We start from the raw sequence: 16530 nt of genomic DNA on the forward strand, positions 1-16530 counted from the left end.
GTCCTTCTCCAAAACTTTTCTCAATTTAGCTGCTACACTTTGTGCTATCTTTCCCCTTGCTTTTTCCAACACTTGACTCACTACGTCAATATAATTTATTGCATCGCAAAGTTCCAATTCTTGTTTCTCCAAGCTTGTAATTGTCGAGGACACAATAGCAAAGTTAGACTTAATAAATGCTAAGTATCCTTCTATTTTATCAGAGGCCAACACGTTTTGCGATATCTTAATTGATGCAGCATCTTCTGAATCAAGACAAATTATAAGACAAATCTTGCATTTCATGCAATAAAAATGCCCCAAAAGATAATAAAAATTTGAAAAATTAACAAAAAACTTAAAAAATGCTTTAAAATGCAAAATATGCCCCAAAATTTAAAAAAAATGACCTATAAATCTAAAAAATTGCTCTAAAGGACAAAAAATGTCCAAAAATGCAAATGTCATCAAAATCCGGGCTTTAGTGATAATAGTATATAACATTGACAATTACTTCTTAATACTGTTTTCACTTTGAAAATGAAACTATAACATAAGTATCTAAAGAAATAAAATGTTTTTAAACATTTACTTGCTACTGTTTTTATTATTTTCTTAAATAAACTGTATGAGATGCTTAATTATATTTCAATTATCTTAATAATAAGTGATAATGTAATAATTTGTTTAGAGATATAAATAGTAGGTAAATCATAGTCCAAAATTTCTTAGCAGTGAACTTCATCTTATCTGTTTTTAACTTAATAATTGATATCAACCTAGTGCTAAAACTGAAGATAAGTTCAAAATTTAAAATAATAAATCGATCAATTAAGACACTCACAAGTGAATGAAGTTTTACTTACTGTTTTCCTAGTGTTATTCCTGATAACTCTATCAAAGCTCTTATTGCAGGAGAAACGATAAGAATTGGATCATATTCATTAGCAGCTGAATCATAACTTTCAATTTGATCCACAATGAATTGGGCGTGGCGCAGGAGAGAATCCTCAGAGAATGTTGAAATGCCTTGGGGTGGGACAGTATTCTAATGGAAAATATTTATAGCAAACAGTCAAAATTAAAATTGAATTAAAAGATAAGTAGAAAAATACTACAAGAAAAAAAAACATTTTTTTTAATTGTTTATATTAAAATAAGTAATCTGAAAAAAAATTATAAGTCATATTAAGCACAACTTTCATATTAATAGCTTATACAGGGTACCTGCTACATTTTAGATTTTCAAATTCATGACTTTCCATGACTAATTCCAAGAATTTGTCATGACTTAACGAAGTTACTATTTTCTCCGACAAAAACATAACAATAAATTAAAAAAAGCATTATAAATAACATTCATTGAAATGATAGGTATAACCAAAACTGTTATACTCTGCATCTTCATATTTATAGATTTTAAATTCAAAAAACAGAGTAAAGAGTAGAAGCAATAAAATATCTATAAAAAAAAATACAAAAGCAAATAATTTATTTTTTCTGCAGAATTACATTCTAAAGATACTTTTCTTGTTCATCGGAAAGAAAAGAAATACTCCTGATATTTCTGTTCTCATTTCGGAATAAAAAAATTTGCCAATGACTGGCTTGCTTCAGCTAGAATTTTAAATTGATAAAATAAAATTTAAAAAATAACAAAAATTCTGAAATCACAGAAGTTTAAAAGATAATTTGCTCTAATGATCTCTGAAATTATGTTTTGTCTTTCATATTTTTAAAGAACACTATTATTTTTAAAGAACACGATAAAAACATTTTATATTTTACTCAAATATGACAGTGAGTGGGAATTTTGTTACAAATTCAGATATTCGAAACACCATGAAATTGGGTGGATGGGGGCAAATTCCATTTTAAAAATTAGATTTTTCGGCGACCTAAATCTATGACTTTTTTTTAAAAAAATAGTTAAAATCATGACATTTCATAACAAATTTTGTTCAATACCGAAATCCATGACTTTTCATGACTTTCTAGGTACTTGTAACTTGCTTATACAGCCTAGAGCCTACGATAAGACTCTTTTTTATTAACTTGTTTTCTTCATAATTTCTGAAACCTGTAATCATATTTTTATCTAATCAATAATCCATTATGCATTTAATATTTTATTGTCTTTATGCAATTATTTGAAAAGACAGCAATGGAAAAGACACTATTGAAAAAATATAATTTTTCTAACAATAATATATCAAATACATTATGAAAACATGAATTTATAGAAAAATTGCCCCATAGCTCAATTCAAGATTAATTTCAAAAATAAGATTAATGAATTTTAATTCTCTGAAAAAAAAGATGTTTCCTTAATAACCATTTTCGAAGTTAATAGAAGTTCTTTTTAGTTTTTATTTCAGCAAAAACCATAATTCAGCTGTGTTATTTATTTTCAACTAATATACACTAAACACAAATTAGGAACTAGACAAGATTCAGCACTGGAACTGCTAATTTAGCCGTCGGACATAAAACCTAATTTAAGGTTATATGTTATAAAACAATAAAAAAATGTCTTCCCTCTTATTTTATAGCTGTTGTTAAACAGCCAACCATATTTTGAGCTTACGACTACTAATGTTCATCTCTTAAGCCTTATATCCGTCTTTGAACAGCTGACCCAATTTTTTTGGGTTTAAGACTACTAATGCTCAATTCAGTAGCCTTGTAATTTTGAACCCACTACAGAAGACAAGAAAACTCCTGGATCAGTATCCCCTGAGGTATTGATTTGTTATGGGAACCTGGAGGACTTTGCGACTCGATAGATTCAACATGCACCAGTCACCATTTACTACACGGGGAGTCTTCAGCCGGCTGGAATTGAACCCACGAACTCTTGAACATGGGCCCAGTGCCCTACCAACCAGGTATTATATCTTAAGCCTTGTAATTTTGAACCCAATCCAGACAACAATATGAAGGCATTTTCCGGATCAAGTATTGGGGAAAAATTGCCTTTGTGGAGGACTTTTTGTCCGCTGAACTTACATGGACAGGAAAACCATGAAAACCTCGCACAGTTAGTATGTTGGAAAAAGGAGTCTAAACCATGATTCATCAACCACTAAATATATTTTACATCAGCAGCTCGATCAGTGTGATCTAGGTTTGGAATTCGTTTCGATCAGCTATAGGTGAGATTAGAACCAGGATCACCTCATTGGAAGGCAAACACTCTATCTCTTATAAATATTTTCAAAATATAGTTTCTCATTGATTAATATTTTAACCACTATCTTTAGATACTTTATTTATAAAGTCGGGGTTCAGCCGAAAGAAGGACGATTTTTTAAAATTCCATAGCCGAGAAAAATTGAAAACCGCTTCGCTAGAAAACACACAGGAGAAAGCATATTAGGATGACTTTAATGACAGGAAAGTGTCTCGATGTGGAGAGAACCTATTTTGTTTTGTTTGTTATTCATTTACTGTAATTACTTCTCAGAGCATAAAATGTAACTAAAAGGCATAGATAATTTATAGTTTCCATACCTCTAACTTGTTCAATAAGTCTTCATAACTAGCCTCATTATTTTCTATAAGGCATTCAATAACACACTTGCTCAGATATATTTTCTCTTGAACAGCATTCATATAAGGAGCATAGAGTTCACTTGGATTCAGCAGAATATATTCAGCAAAATCTTTCAAAAGAATGAATATGAATAATATATTTTGCAACAAATACTTAGCAGAAATATGAATTAATGTAAAATAATGATTACAGAATTAGAAATTAAATAAACCAAAAGTTATTAACTATATAGAATAAATCTCAATTAAATTTACCTGTTCCCAATCCAATGAGTGCTTTGCTACCACCATCAAAACCAGAAACGTACCATTCATTGATTGGTCCTAAGTTTCGTGCCAGCACACCACCTTAAAATAGTTAAGATATAAAAATATATTAGAAATATAATTAATATAGAAGATAAAGAAGTCTTTCTTCTATGATATTTTTGGGGACTACGCCAAATATATATATAGCTTTCTAGCACCCAAATTTATGACCCAATTTTTTCGAAATTTTGTCTACTCTCTATATTTTGAGGATCAGGAAGCCAAATACTTAAAAAATAAATACAGGTTTATACAAAGAACGTATGTTTTTTGTGTCTGATTTAGTAATTCAATTGATAGTTCGCACTAAGTGATTAGCATATTTAAAGACATACCTAAAATCTATTAAGATGCACACTTAGTACGTGAAAATCCAATCATTAAAATGAAAGTTATTTAGGGTGATATCGTTTTCATTTTTCGCACTATACACTTGTGAAACATTATTACAATGTAATTACAATGGAACATATTTTGCTCCGTAATTTTCAAAGTATTTTATTTATTACGAGAAATTAAAAAGTAATAAACGTTGAAGAATATAGCAAACATTTGATAATTTTTCAGCATTTCTTAAATTATGTATTCACGGTCAAGAAAAGCATAAAAAATAGTAAATTAAAAGAACAAATTAGTAAAAAATTGTTTAGAAAAACTGGCTCATGTAAACATGAATAAATACATCATAATAATTCATTATATTTATTATTCAAAACCATTTTAAACCTTTATTGTAAATAAAGTTCATCAGCAAAATTAGCCTCTTAAAAGTAGAGCCTCAAAAGTAGTTTGTAGTCACCACATTTGAAAAAAAGTAGTTTTAGTTAACTGCAAAAAAAATATATAGTTTTTGTGACCACTCCACATAACTAATAAAAAACAATCCGAAATTCTTCATTTTGGAAGTAAAATTTATGCAGACTAAAATCATAACATATTTACCATGTGTATCAGATGGGTCTTCTACGAAAATTGGTTTAACATAACCGCTAATGAACAATTCAACATTCTTCTCAATAAGGCCTTGATCAAAAGGTACAAGATGTGTGTGCTTATCATAAACACTGAAACAAAAATGAAACATTCATTTTGAAGAGAGGGAAAAAAAATCAGTGGTCAACCTTGCAATTTAACGAAAAAATACATACCTGAAATTTGTAATGCGATGCTGCACTCTTTCATTAACATCCACAGTGTCGTAATCACCTTCAGTATGGAGTGATAGGATTGGTGCAGTTAACATAATGAACTCTTCTTGCTATATAAAAAATCACATGCATTAAAAATAAAATGTGTGGCATAATATAAATCAGCAAAGATAACACATTTACTAATTATGTACCTAGCAAACATGATGCATTAGTGTTACTCAAAGAAAAATTTTAGAGAGTAACTTCACTCTCCAGTTTGTTTTTGGGGAGTGGGGAGACATTTAAAATAGAGATTATGAGAGTAAATTAGAGCCAGTTAATAAAACAGGTTATAATTAACTGACAAAATATACGAGGGAACATTTTAGAATTATTTCTTGTATATTTAACTAAAAAATGTTATTCCACATTATTTCCAATTCTTTTTCTCAATATAGCGGTTAAATAGAATAATTTTTCTAAAAAAGCAACATTTATTAATTAAGTATATGAAATTTAAAATTTTAAGCACTTTCCTTTATTTCGACCATTTAACAGTATGTAAATGAAGATTAAAACAGGTTATAATTAACTGATAAATTACACGAGGGAACATCCTAGAATTATTTCTTGTATATTTAACTGAAAAATATTATTCCACTTTATTTCCAATTTTTTTTTTCTCAATATTCCACTTTATTTTTTTCTCAATTTTTTGAATAAATAGATTAATCAAAAAAAAAATAAATAAAATAACAACAAAATTTTTTAAATCGTATATGAAATTTAAAATTCCAGGCACTTTTTTTTTGTTCCAAGCATTTAACAGTATGTTCATAATTTATGTCACAATCGTCACTTCTATTGACAGCATAAAAAAGGGAGATTTGCTAAACTACCTGGAAAGATAATCAAATTGCTTAAACTGAGAACTTTTTAGATTTTATTTTATTTTAACATGCAATTTTTCCTTCAAAAACAGCTGCAGCTTTTAACAGAGTTAAAATAATAGCAATTGCTTATGTCCAGAATACATGAAAGGAGTAATTATAACACTGTCATTGATTGATATTCTTTTAAGGGAACTTTCTTCAACACCAGGAAAAAAAACTAATTATTTCATCCAAAAATTTTATGAGGAGTATTTTCACTTCTAGAACCCTTTTATTACAACAATAACTATTGTTTCACATCATTTTACTTTAAAATTATTTTAACTAATATAACAAGTTATAGTACAAAACACTCAATTTAATGATTGGAATTATTTAATGAAATTTTTGCATTTAAACTTCTTTTGAATATAAATTGCAACTTACTGCCTCGTCAGGGTCACCAGGATATAATTTTAAATCTGGACCATCTAAATGCTGTCTACAATCTGGACATCGCATAGGCAACAATGAACTTTTTTGTCCATTTGACCTAGGAAACAATATGAAGGTCAAACAATTCAAATGAAACAGAAAAGAAAATTCATGATTAAACAAAAGTTAACTGAACTGAAAAACAATTTTAAAATATAAGCTAGGCATTTAAAGCTTAATTATATAACTAGTTACCATCACAAGATAAAATAAAAAAATTATTAGTAGATATTAGAAATAAAGATTTTTTAGCAAACTATTGTGCGCCCACCATATAAAGGGTATATTAGGAATTTTTACAATCAATAAAGGTATATACAAGAACTGTATTGCACTAAGAATTACAAATTTTAATTGACTGTAATATTTTCCCTTGAAATTGACTGAAATCTAGCCTTATTTTATGTTGTCTTCAACTATAGTTTAGAATAGTAAAATATACAAAATTCATGAACATATGAAAATTGGCATCAATTCCCATACATATACCTGTTAAAATTTGATTTTTGATCAAAACTTTCTACTGAGTTTGTGTTAATTTAAAATATGATTCAGATGAAATAGGAACATTATACTAATTTTAAAACTTATTAAAATCCTTTTAAGCAAACAGTTATCACACAATTTTTTCAAGTGGCTAAATAACATGTGTGTATTATTCAGACCAGTGGGAAGTGGTCGGAAAAACTACATTATTTTTGCAGTTTACAGCAATTACTTTTTTTTTAAATGTAGTAACTACAAACTACTTTGGAATTGTAGTAATTACTTCACTATCTTAAAGGAGATGAACTTTGCTGGAGAACTTAATTAATGCCTATGTCCAAAATGGTTTAGAATAAGAAATTCGCTTACTATACAGATGAGGAAATAATTAAGAAATATGTATTCACATTTACAAGATTGTAGATTGTCACATTTACAAGTTTGTTATTCCAAAAGAATTTTTTTTCTCGAATTTGTTCATTTAACCTTCAACTTTTTATGCATAAGAAATTAAGTACATCGAAAATATGTTCAGTTTTTTTAAAAATAACATTAATGCTTCATGAGTGTGCATTCGCATATGAAAGTGTGGTCAAAAAATTAATTATCTAATTTTCATAAATTGATGGACCCACGCAGATTTGTACCCATCAAATTTGAAAAATTAGTTGCCTTAGAACCGTGTTTCTTTTAAACTGACGTTAAAAGTAGTTGCCAGGAATCGCTACAAACTACTGGTTTTTTGTATCACACCACTCACAACACTATGAAAAAAAGTAGAGACTACAATAGTTTTACTACTTCTAGTGCGCTACTTTCAACCACTGTGTGTTCCGAATAAAATGACCATAAAGTGCAAATTAGTCTTATTTAAGGGCATTGGAGCATATTGTTAAAAGATACACTTTTTCCAAAAGCGAAATATTTAAATCAGATTGACCCTTAGTACTGTTTTCAGTACAATTTGCATTTATACTTACTAACAACATAATAAATAATACACAGAAATATCCAATTATTTTTTACTAAAAACACTTTCCTAAACAATTTGAAAATGGAACTTATGAAATTACTACTGGCCAAACATAAATAAATTGAGTTAATAAATTTCTAATTTACTATAATAATATCTAACTTCTAGATTATCATTTAAATGTAGTATTGTCACGTTTTATTTTTATTATTAATATTAAATATCTCAGTTTACTACCATTTATTGTTATTTTGAATTCCTGCACTTAGAAGCTTTTTCCATTAACATCAATAGCAGTGTAAATAGTATACACAATGGACCACTTTTTTATCAAATATTATGGGCAATGATATATTCATTCGATACGATAAAAAATGTTGTAATAACTCAATAATTGACCCAAAACAATTCGATTGAGATATAATTTTTCTTTTAAAGCAAACTTTTCATGGTAATGCAAGGTAGTCAATATTTGTTTGTGATGCTAAAGTAACCTTTACAGAGCAAAGTGGAGTTGATTAAGGACTCCACTACTATTTTCTGTTCATATTTTTCAAGAAAGAAATTAATAATTCGATAATTCTTTTATTAGTGTTGTTTTGTAGTAGCAGTATTTTTTATTCTATCAAGAAATATCATTACACCTAGTAATTAAAAAATAATTAAGTAAAATAACTTCAAATGAACCCCTTTGCCATTCTATTGGATTAAAAAATAATAATTTTTTGTCACATATATATTATATATATAAAATTAAAATATGTTCTGGTCTTGATATTTCATAGAAAAATAAAAATACTGATATATACATATTAGGAGAGCAACAAATTAAAAACAAATTCCCCTAGGAAAAGGGAATCGAAAAATTGAAGTGAGATCAATACAGAATGTAATGCAAAGGTTAATTAAAGTATATTTTTGCTATTTTAAATTCTCTTACCTTTCCCTTTTAGTTTGAATAATTAAAAGCGCACAGCAAATATTGAAAAAAAATTTCAGATTGCATAAAAAAGGTATTTCTTAAACAATAGCTATATAAACATAGTGCCTATACGAAATTGAACATTTTCAGCCTTTTGCCGTAAACATTGAATTTGAACTAAAGAAAAAGAATTCTAAATGCATTAAATTTAATTTTGTATCTCAAATAGAGACTCCAGACTTAGTCTTGCTACAAACATCACCACACTTATAATGCTTCATTACATAAAAGATTGTGATACCTCTACTCCATTTTCAGTTGAGTTTAAAATTAATTCACTCTTCACTAAAAACTTCATTAATTCACTCACAAAAAATAAATTTCACTCTTTCAGTTGAGTTTAAAATTAAACTCTTTGCGCATATAAATTGTTTTATTTAATAAAACTAAACAGTTTTTTATTACTAATGGAATTTCTAAACTAGGTACATACACTTTGTCACTTGATTTAGATTTTTTTGATTGCCCATTGGAATTTTCATCTTTTTCCACCTTCCTTTTGTCATCTTCCTCCACTTTACCATTTGATTTAGATTTTTTTGATTGCCCATTGGAATTGGAATTCTCATCTTCTTCCAGTTTTCTTTTGTTTTGCCTATAAAATTAACATTTATTAAAACAATTAAAGAAAAATTAGAAACAAAATATTTTAAATACATAAGATTTTAATACATCATGTAAAAATGATTGGAGAACTTTTATTATAACATAAAAACAAAACTGGAAATTCATGCTTTAAGTAATGACATTAATGAAGCCAACTTTTCACAAATAAAAAAAATTAGAATGAAAAAAAAGATGAATAATTTCCAAAAATTTACAAACAAGAGAAAATGAACAAATAACAAAATAATCTCAAAGAAAAAACATGACTTACATGTTTTAGATAATGCATACAAAATAACATAGAAAACATTATTTAATTGTTTGCTTTTAGTAAAATGCAAGGCTATTTTGAAAAAAAAAAATTACATATAATAATCTAACATGTGAATCACAAAAATGCTTATTTTAATATATTGATGAGTTTAAATACAAGTTTTCACTAACATACAACACCCGTGTATTGCATTGACTGCCTTGCAATTTTATGACCCCTGGCTCTCCTTGGGAAATTAGCTTCCTTTGACGTAGAGCGACTCTACTCGAACAAGATTACCAAAGAAATTTCCACCAGTGTGCTTTCAGCCCATGGGTATATTTGATCCTCCGCGGACATGACACCACCAACATACAACAGTTTTAATAGAGGGAAAAACTAACTTTTGACCCTTAAAAATTTATAAAAATTACTGAAAAGCATGTATCTGTTTAAAGCAAACAAAATTACAGAGTGAGATAATAATTTTTTCTAATTGTACCAAAGTTAAAATATTTAAGAACTTCCAAGAATTAACGCAATACAAAACCTTGTAGAGATACTATTTTTTTTTAAAGTTCCAAGTAAAAAGTTCAATTATATCAAAGATAATTAAAACAATTTGAAACATACATAATTGTCCAAAATTAACACTTTTCTGAAGTTACAAAATGTGGCAGTAAAAATGCTAAAATAGCTTTTATTCTTTTTCATTTTTGCTATCACTTTTGTATTGACTACCATGGAAACCCAAGGGAAAAATATAGGATAAAGTGAAATCCTTTTATGAATATGCTATGTATTTTTAATGTCAGCATCAACACTGCAGTGTATTGCATTAAAAACAAAAAGGTAGAAATCAGATATCCATTCATATTTGTATACTACAATTGTACATAAATATCCACATTGCAGTGTATTGCATAAAAAATAAAAAGGTAGAACCAGATGTCCATTCAAATTTAAATTATACAACCATGTAAAAATATCCACAAAGTAATCAACATTCCAGTGTATCCCACCATCAAAAATAAAAATAGAAACCAGAATTCTATTCAAATTTATATTATACAATTATGTTGAAATATATCCAATAAGTTTTAGTTAAGGTTTGTGTGTCTTATTTACTGCAATGAAGTCATTAACAAAAAATTTTTACCTATAAAGATGCCTAAACAAAAGTCAAAATTTTTTTACTTAAAACTAAAAGACAATGTGGAAGAAAGAAACTAACCACGAAAAATTTAAAATAAGGATACAGCTTTGAAGAATAGAATTCCACTGAATTCAATGTAACTAAAAAGAGAAAACACACTAAAACATTATGAGCAGGGGTCTGTCTAGGTTTTTCTGAGAGGTACCTATTTTGTGAAAATTTAGACATAATTTGTGAAAAATTAAAACTTATATTTAAAAATCAACACAAAAATATGGTAAAAATATGGATTTATCGTTTCTTAAGGGATACAAAAATAAAATAGTAAGAAAAAGTATTTTTTTAAACTACCGTTTTTCCTAAAATTGAATTTTTGAAACTACCGTTTTTCCTAAAGTTGAATTTGTGAAGGTACCGCTAAACGGTAGAAAATTCGGCCTGGACAGATCCCTGATGAGTGACATATAAAACATATAACATTATGAAATAACAATTATAACATTATGAAACACAGTGACAAATTGCAAATTAAAATACTGAACTTGTTTTAAGAGAGAATGAAATTTTCATTATTATAAACAATCTTTTGTTATAAATAACACAGAGAATATTAATAAAAATATTACATTTTGGTAAAAAATGAAGAAATAGAAGGCTGTTGTCCTGTTTCCTTTTTAGATTTTCGAGAAGACTGTGCAACTTTTACTGTTGTTCTTTTATCTAAAAGTATACATAAATAAATTATATTTTATAAAACAACATTAGGTACAAACGATGTTTAATTCTAAGAAATAGCAGATATAAAAATTATAATTCACTTTAACCCTCAAAATGTTCCACATACCTGATGATTCAGAGGAACAATTTCCATTGTCTACACCTTCCTCCTAGAATAAAAAGAAAATTATAATTAAGTATTATGCAAACTATTTAAGGGAAATTAAAATATGAACATGTATGCCTTAAGCAAATACACTTACAAAGAATAATTATTTTTTTAACAATATTTACTTTCATTTCAAAACAAAACAAAATGATAACTATTGCTCTATATTACAGTATTTTTTAGTGTGGAAGTCGCCACTGCCAATTTTTAACTACAAAATGGATATAATTGTTTGAATTCATATTACAATACAACTCTTCAATTCACAGTTGTAAAAACTGGATTTAATATAAAATATAAATTATGAAATTTTTCTTCACTAAAAAATATTTCACAAAGTTGGTTCTGAGTACGATACTTTGTTCTTTCTTTCTCAAACAAGGAAAATGATTATTTTTACCTCTAGAGAATAGTAAACAAATATATAAATGCACAGCTAATAAAAAAAGGTTTAATGACAAATGCAACATTTTAATCTGAAACTGTTTCTTAATATTGTTTGCCAATATTAACAAGTTGCCAATATTTTTAAAATATAACAATAAACCACATGGAACCATTTTAATACCTAAATAAAGAGAATGTATCTTTTTGTCAACAGAAATATTATGCTGACCAATTTGAAAATGTGCCCTAAGCCTTTCATATGGGAGATTATTCCATATTGTGATGCATGGATCACAACCACCATCTACAATTGCCAAAATGTATTTTAAAATTTAATTAATTTTTTTTTAAAGCGTGTAGAGTTTTTCCTGCAGGAGGGTGCGAGTTGGTCCCTTTCAATGATTTTTTTAAAAGATTTTTGCAAGCAGCGATTCTAAAAGTCGTCAGATCACAATATGGAAATCTTCTGTACGTATTCAAATCAACATATTTTCCTACAACTTAAAAATGTTTATTCACTTATCAACAGATTCCATACTTCCCCTATCTGATCATTACTTTACTTGGAAAATATTGATATACATATTGCATAAAACTATATTGCATAGATATTGAGAACTATATTGCATAGAACTATAAGGCATAAAATACCTGTTTCTTCACTTTTTCTTCAGTTTCTTCATCAGATCTAAAACAAAATAGTTAAGAATACCAAGTTAAAATAATGTGATAAATAATAATTAAATAACAAGATTAAAATATTGTAGATAAAAATATAAAATTGCATAATGGGTATACTAATGACGCATTGCTGAAATAAAATTTCCTTTGCAGCAACATTCAGTAAGGATGTTGTAAAAAAATAATTTTATGCTTCATAAACATTACAACAATTAGAAAGATTTCTGTAAAAAAAACATACAGATTAAATGAATAAAATCAATTTAAAAAATATCTTAAAAAATTTGCAATAAAGAACTAACTATACTTAACTACAAGGCACATTCAGAAAGTAAGTTTCCCTAATTTTTAAAAAAAAAAGAACTCACACTTTCAGGAGCATATTTATTGGCAACAAGTATTGCAATGTTTCAGCTATTTTTCAACAAAGTTACCACCAGAATTGAGACACTTGTCGTATCGTGGGATCAACATTTTTATCCCTCTGTAGTAGAACTCTGCCGTCTGTGAATGGAACCAGCGTGTGACAGACGTCTTCAGCTCATCGTTGTTGCCAAAACGCTCAGTGGAGGACAGGAATTTCTTGAGGTGCAAGAAAATGTGAAAATCGCTGGGAGCAATATCAGGGCTGTAGGGTGGATGATCAAACAACTCCCAGCCGAATTTGGTCACAACAGCTGCTGTGCGTTGTGCCTTAGGTGGATAAGCATGTCATGGAGGAGCGCAACACCTGCAGTAAGCATTCCACAACTCTTGTTTTGAATGGCACGTCACAATTTCCGCAGTGTTCTACAGTAACGGTAGACATCTGCCACACGCTGGTTCCATTCACAGGTGGTAGAGTTCTACGACAGCGGGATACAAAAGTTGATCCCACGATACAACAAGTGACTCAATTCTGGTGGTGACTACGTTGAAAAATAGCTGAAGTATTGCTGTACTTGTCGCCAATAAATATGTTCCAGAAAGTGTGAGTTCTTTTTTTTCTTTTCTTAAATTAGGGAAACTTACTTTCTGGATGCATCTCGTACTAATTAACTAATAAGTTAATAATAGAGTACTATATCTCTTTTTTAAAAAATTTTTACCTTTAATATGCTATTCTAAAAGGAACGTATCTACATTAATATGAAAATAAAATAATGCATTTTTATTAATTATTCTGATAGTCTTCCTTTTTAGTCATTCTCAAAACTTTTCAAATTATTTTTAATGAATAGAATGGTTTTCGCCATAGTCATTTTTTGTTCATGAATAAACATTAATTTGTATATCAACATCTTAGCAAAGCTACCAATGTCAATTTTTGTTTAGGTGACAAGAATTAGTTGCTATGCTAAGTAAAATTTATTACGAAAAAGAGAAAACGTCTGCATCAGTACCATCACCAAAGTAATATCAACTTCCAGACAAGAAAAACAAGGGACCCATAAAAAAAAAGGGACAAATCAAAGAGAAGGGACAAATTCAAAAGTTTTCTCAGGAAAGTCTCTTCATATTTTTAAAAAAAGTTTGCAAGTCCCTTTGTTGTCTTGGTGATTGTAGGTGGCAGGAACAGGTACCAATATGGAAATATCCCCATGAAGACATAAAAACTACGGGTTTATTTACGTATCGTGATGTCAACCCAACTGTAATAGCCAAGGTGCCAAATAGATTTTAAATGTGCAAATTTTTTTTAAAAAAACATGTAGATATTTGATTAGAGGCGACTACGAGTTATGACTTTGGAGTTGGTCCCTTTCCGTTTTTTTTTCTTTTTTTTCGTTTCTCACGCAACGCTGAGCGGAAGTTGAAAATCTCCCCCAGATTATGCTGGAATACAACATTTTTGTTCTATTAATTTAATTTTTCTTCACCCATTTCTCGAATTCAAATACAGAATATTTTCAATATTTATATGCTAAAGAAATTTACTCTCGAACTCCGTAAGAATAGAAGACCATAAATAGAATATATAGTTTCTTATTAGATTAAAAAATTTTCGTCCATATACGGTTTCAAAAATATACGTAGGTAATTGACATAAACTAGGTATGGTTATCATAAACATTTTTACCAATTAAAAATACTCACTTTCAATTAAATACATTATTTACAAATGCAGAATATTTAACTAAATTTATGGAACTGTTAAATACTAAAAGAAAAACTTGTTAAAAACAACAGCAGAATAATTATAATGTTTACATAAAAAAAATGTAACTTAAAGAATAGTACAGGTATGTGTATATTAACTAAAATAAAGAGATAATTACATTGCTGGAAGATCTGACTTTGATGGGGATAATGGTTCAGTTTTTATTTTCATTTTAATTAAATAGAAATAGACCAATATCAAATGAGAGAAAACTCGGAAAGTAAACAAAAATTTCGCGCCTCTTAGACCGTCATTGCCAGTTTTATATTTCAGTACACTACTTAACTGTTAGAAATTTGACCATATAGAATACTTTCAGTTTAAACATCACTGAATAACTACTTTTTAGAGACCGTTCTCACTGCATAGAATATTATTACAGGTGAATGCGCGAGTCATGATAAATTTAGTTACAGTCACTCGAAAAAAAAATTTCGAGTGACTGTAGTTGCAGTTGTATTTTAAAGACTGTTCCTCTTGCTTTAGATTTTTTCACATACAAATGAGAACCAGATTGGTGAGAAATATTCCTCCTTGAAAAACTCTCCAATCAAGTTCTCATTACTATACGATTCTTTCGAATCGGCACTATAAGGACTGTTAACATTCTGGGGGGGGGGGCTGTAAATGTTGCGACAAACTTCCAGGGGAAGTACGGTACATAGTATGGATTGAGAATTACATAGGAAACCATGCCTGAAATTGTTAAGTCGGGGAGCTTTATCGCTATAATGAATTGTTATATATCGTGTGTCTTTAAACATCGGGAATTCTTATTATCTAAATTATCTTACTTTTTTGTTTTCTATTAATTATTTTTGAAAACTGCTCTCGAATAGGTACAATATTAGCTATTTTATCGTAATTTAATGATTCAGTGACTAACTGGACAAGCTCGCATAATCATTAAATTACGACTGAACAGCATTTCTGAACCTATCTTAATTGAATTGGGTATAATATAAAAAAAACACAACTACTTCCAATTAGTAGGAATAACATTTACCATGACGCAATGCTAAATTCTATGCCACTATCCACATAAATGCCACTATCCACATAAATCAATTATTAATCAAAAATCGAATATCAATTACTTTTCTTTATAATGCAATAAAATCTGGCGAGCAGCTATTTAAACGATCAAACACTTCGTTTGTTTATTTGTGGCTTGAAGTTAGGCTCACATAAAATGCCGTTCATGGGTTAAATTTAGTAGAAATAACACTCCTGTGACGTAGGCTATAGTATACCCAATTCTCGACAATAACTAATAGTAACATAAAATTAACATGAAATTAAAATATTTTAGAAAAATAAAACTGCAAGTTCAAAGGAACATGAACAACATGTCCAAAATAAGAAAGCGCCCCTATCAGCGTAAGATGACATTTCCCGTCATGGTTTTGAGTAATTAATTCTTAATCCTTATGATGTGCCCTACTTCCTCCAGAAGTTTGTTGCAATATTTACGAGATACCCTGTATATTACAATAATATGTAATATAGTTTCATTTTTATGTCATTTAATGTCCATAACAGTTTAATTATTAAGCTCTTTCTTTTTCCCCTACTATGCTTAAAGCATCTGATCAGCTTGTTTTTTTTAAACAGAAAAAAGAAAAGAAGAAAGGAAGGAA

At 28.5% G+C, this 16530-nt stretch overlaps 1 protein-coding gene across 2 annotated transcripts in view; it reads right to left on the bottom strand.

Annotated features, from left to right (window-relative positions):
- The window catches only part of LOC107449723 (DNA (cytosine-5)-methyltransferase PliMCI), a 53564-nt gene extending 38190 nt beyond the window's left edge, over positions 1-15374 (bottom strand). Inside the window, exons 1-11 of one of the 2 annotated variants that reach the window (XM_043039587.2) lie at positions 15009-15374; positions 12721-12757; positions 11641-11683; positions 11423-11516; positions 9215-9376; positions 6293-6398; positions 4992-5101; positions 4786-4907; positions 3790-3882; positions 3493-3644; positions 846-1027 (exon numbers count right to left, since the gene is read on the bottom strand). In XM_043039587.2, the coding sequence (XP_042895521.1) occupies positions 846-1027; positions 3493-3644; positions 3790-3882; positions 4786-4907; positions 4992-5101; positions 6293-6398; positions 9215-9376; positions 11423-11516; positions 11641-11683; positions 12721-12757; positions 15009-15061 (1154 nt within the window). In that variant the 5' untranslated portion in view covers positions 15062-15374. Of the gene's footprint in view, positions 1-845; positions 1028-3492; positions 3645-3789; positions 3883-4785; positions 4908-4991; positions 5102-6292; positions 6399-9214; positions 9377-11422; positions 11517-11640; positions 11684-12720; positions 12758-14826; positions 14876-15008 lie in introns of those variants that run through there. The other variant, XM_071183119.1, reaches the window with a different exon arrangement.
- Between the last annotated feature and the right edge of the window lie 1156 nt (positions 15375-16530).

The sequence above is a fragment of the Parasteatoda tepidariorum genome, chromosome 7 (genome assembly GCF_043381705.1).
Source record: "Parasteatoda tepidariorum isolate YZ-2023 chromosome 7, CAS_Ptep_4.0, whole genome shotgun sequence".
Taxonomy (NCBI): domain Eukaryota; kingdom Metazoa; phylum Arthropoda; class Arachnida; order Araneae; family Theridiidae; genus Parasteatoda; species Parasteatoda tepidariorum.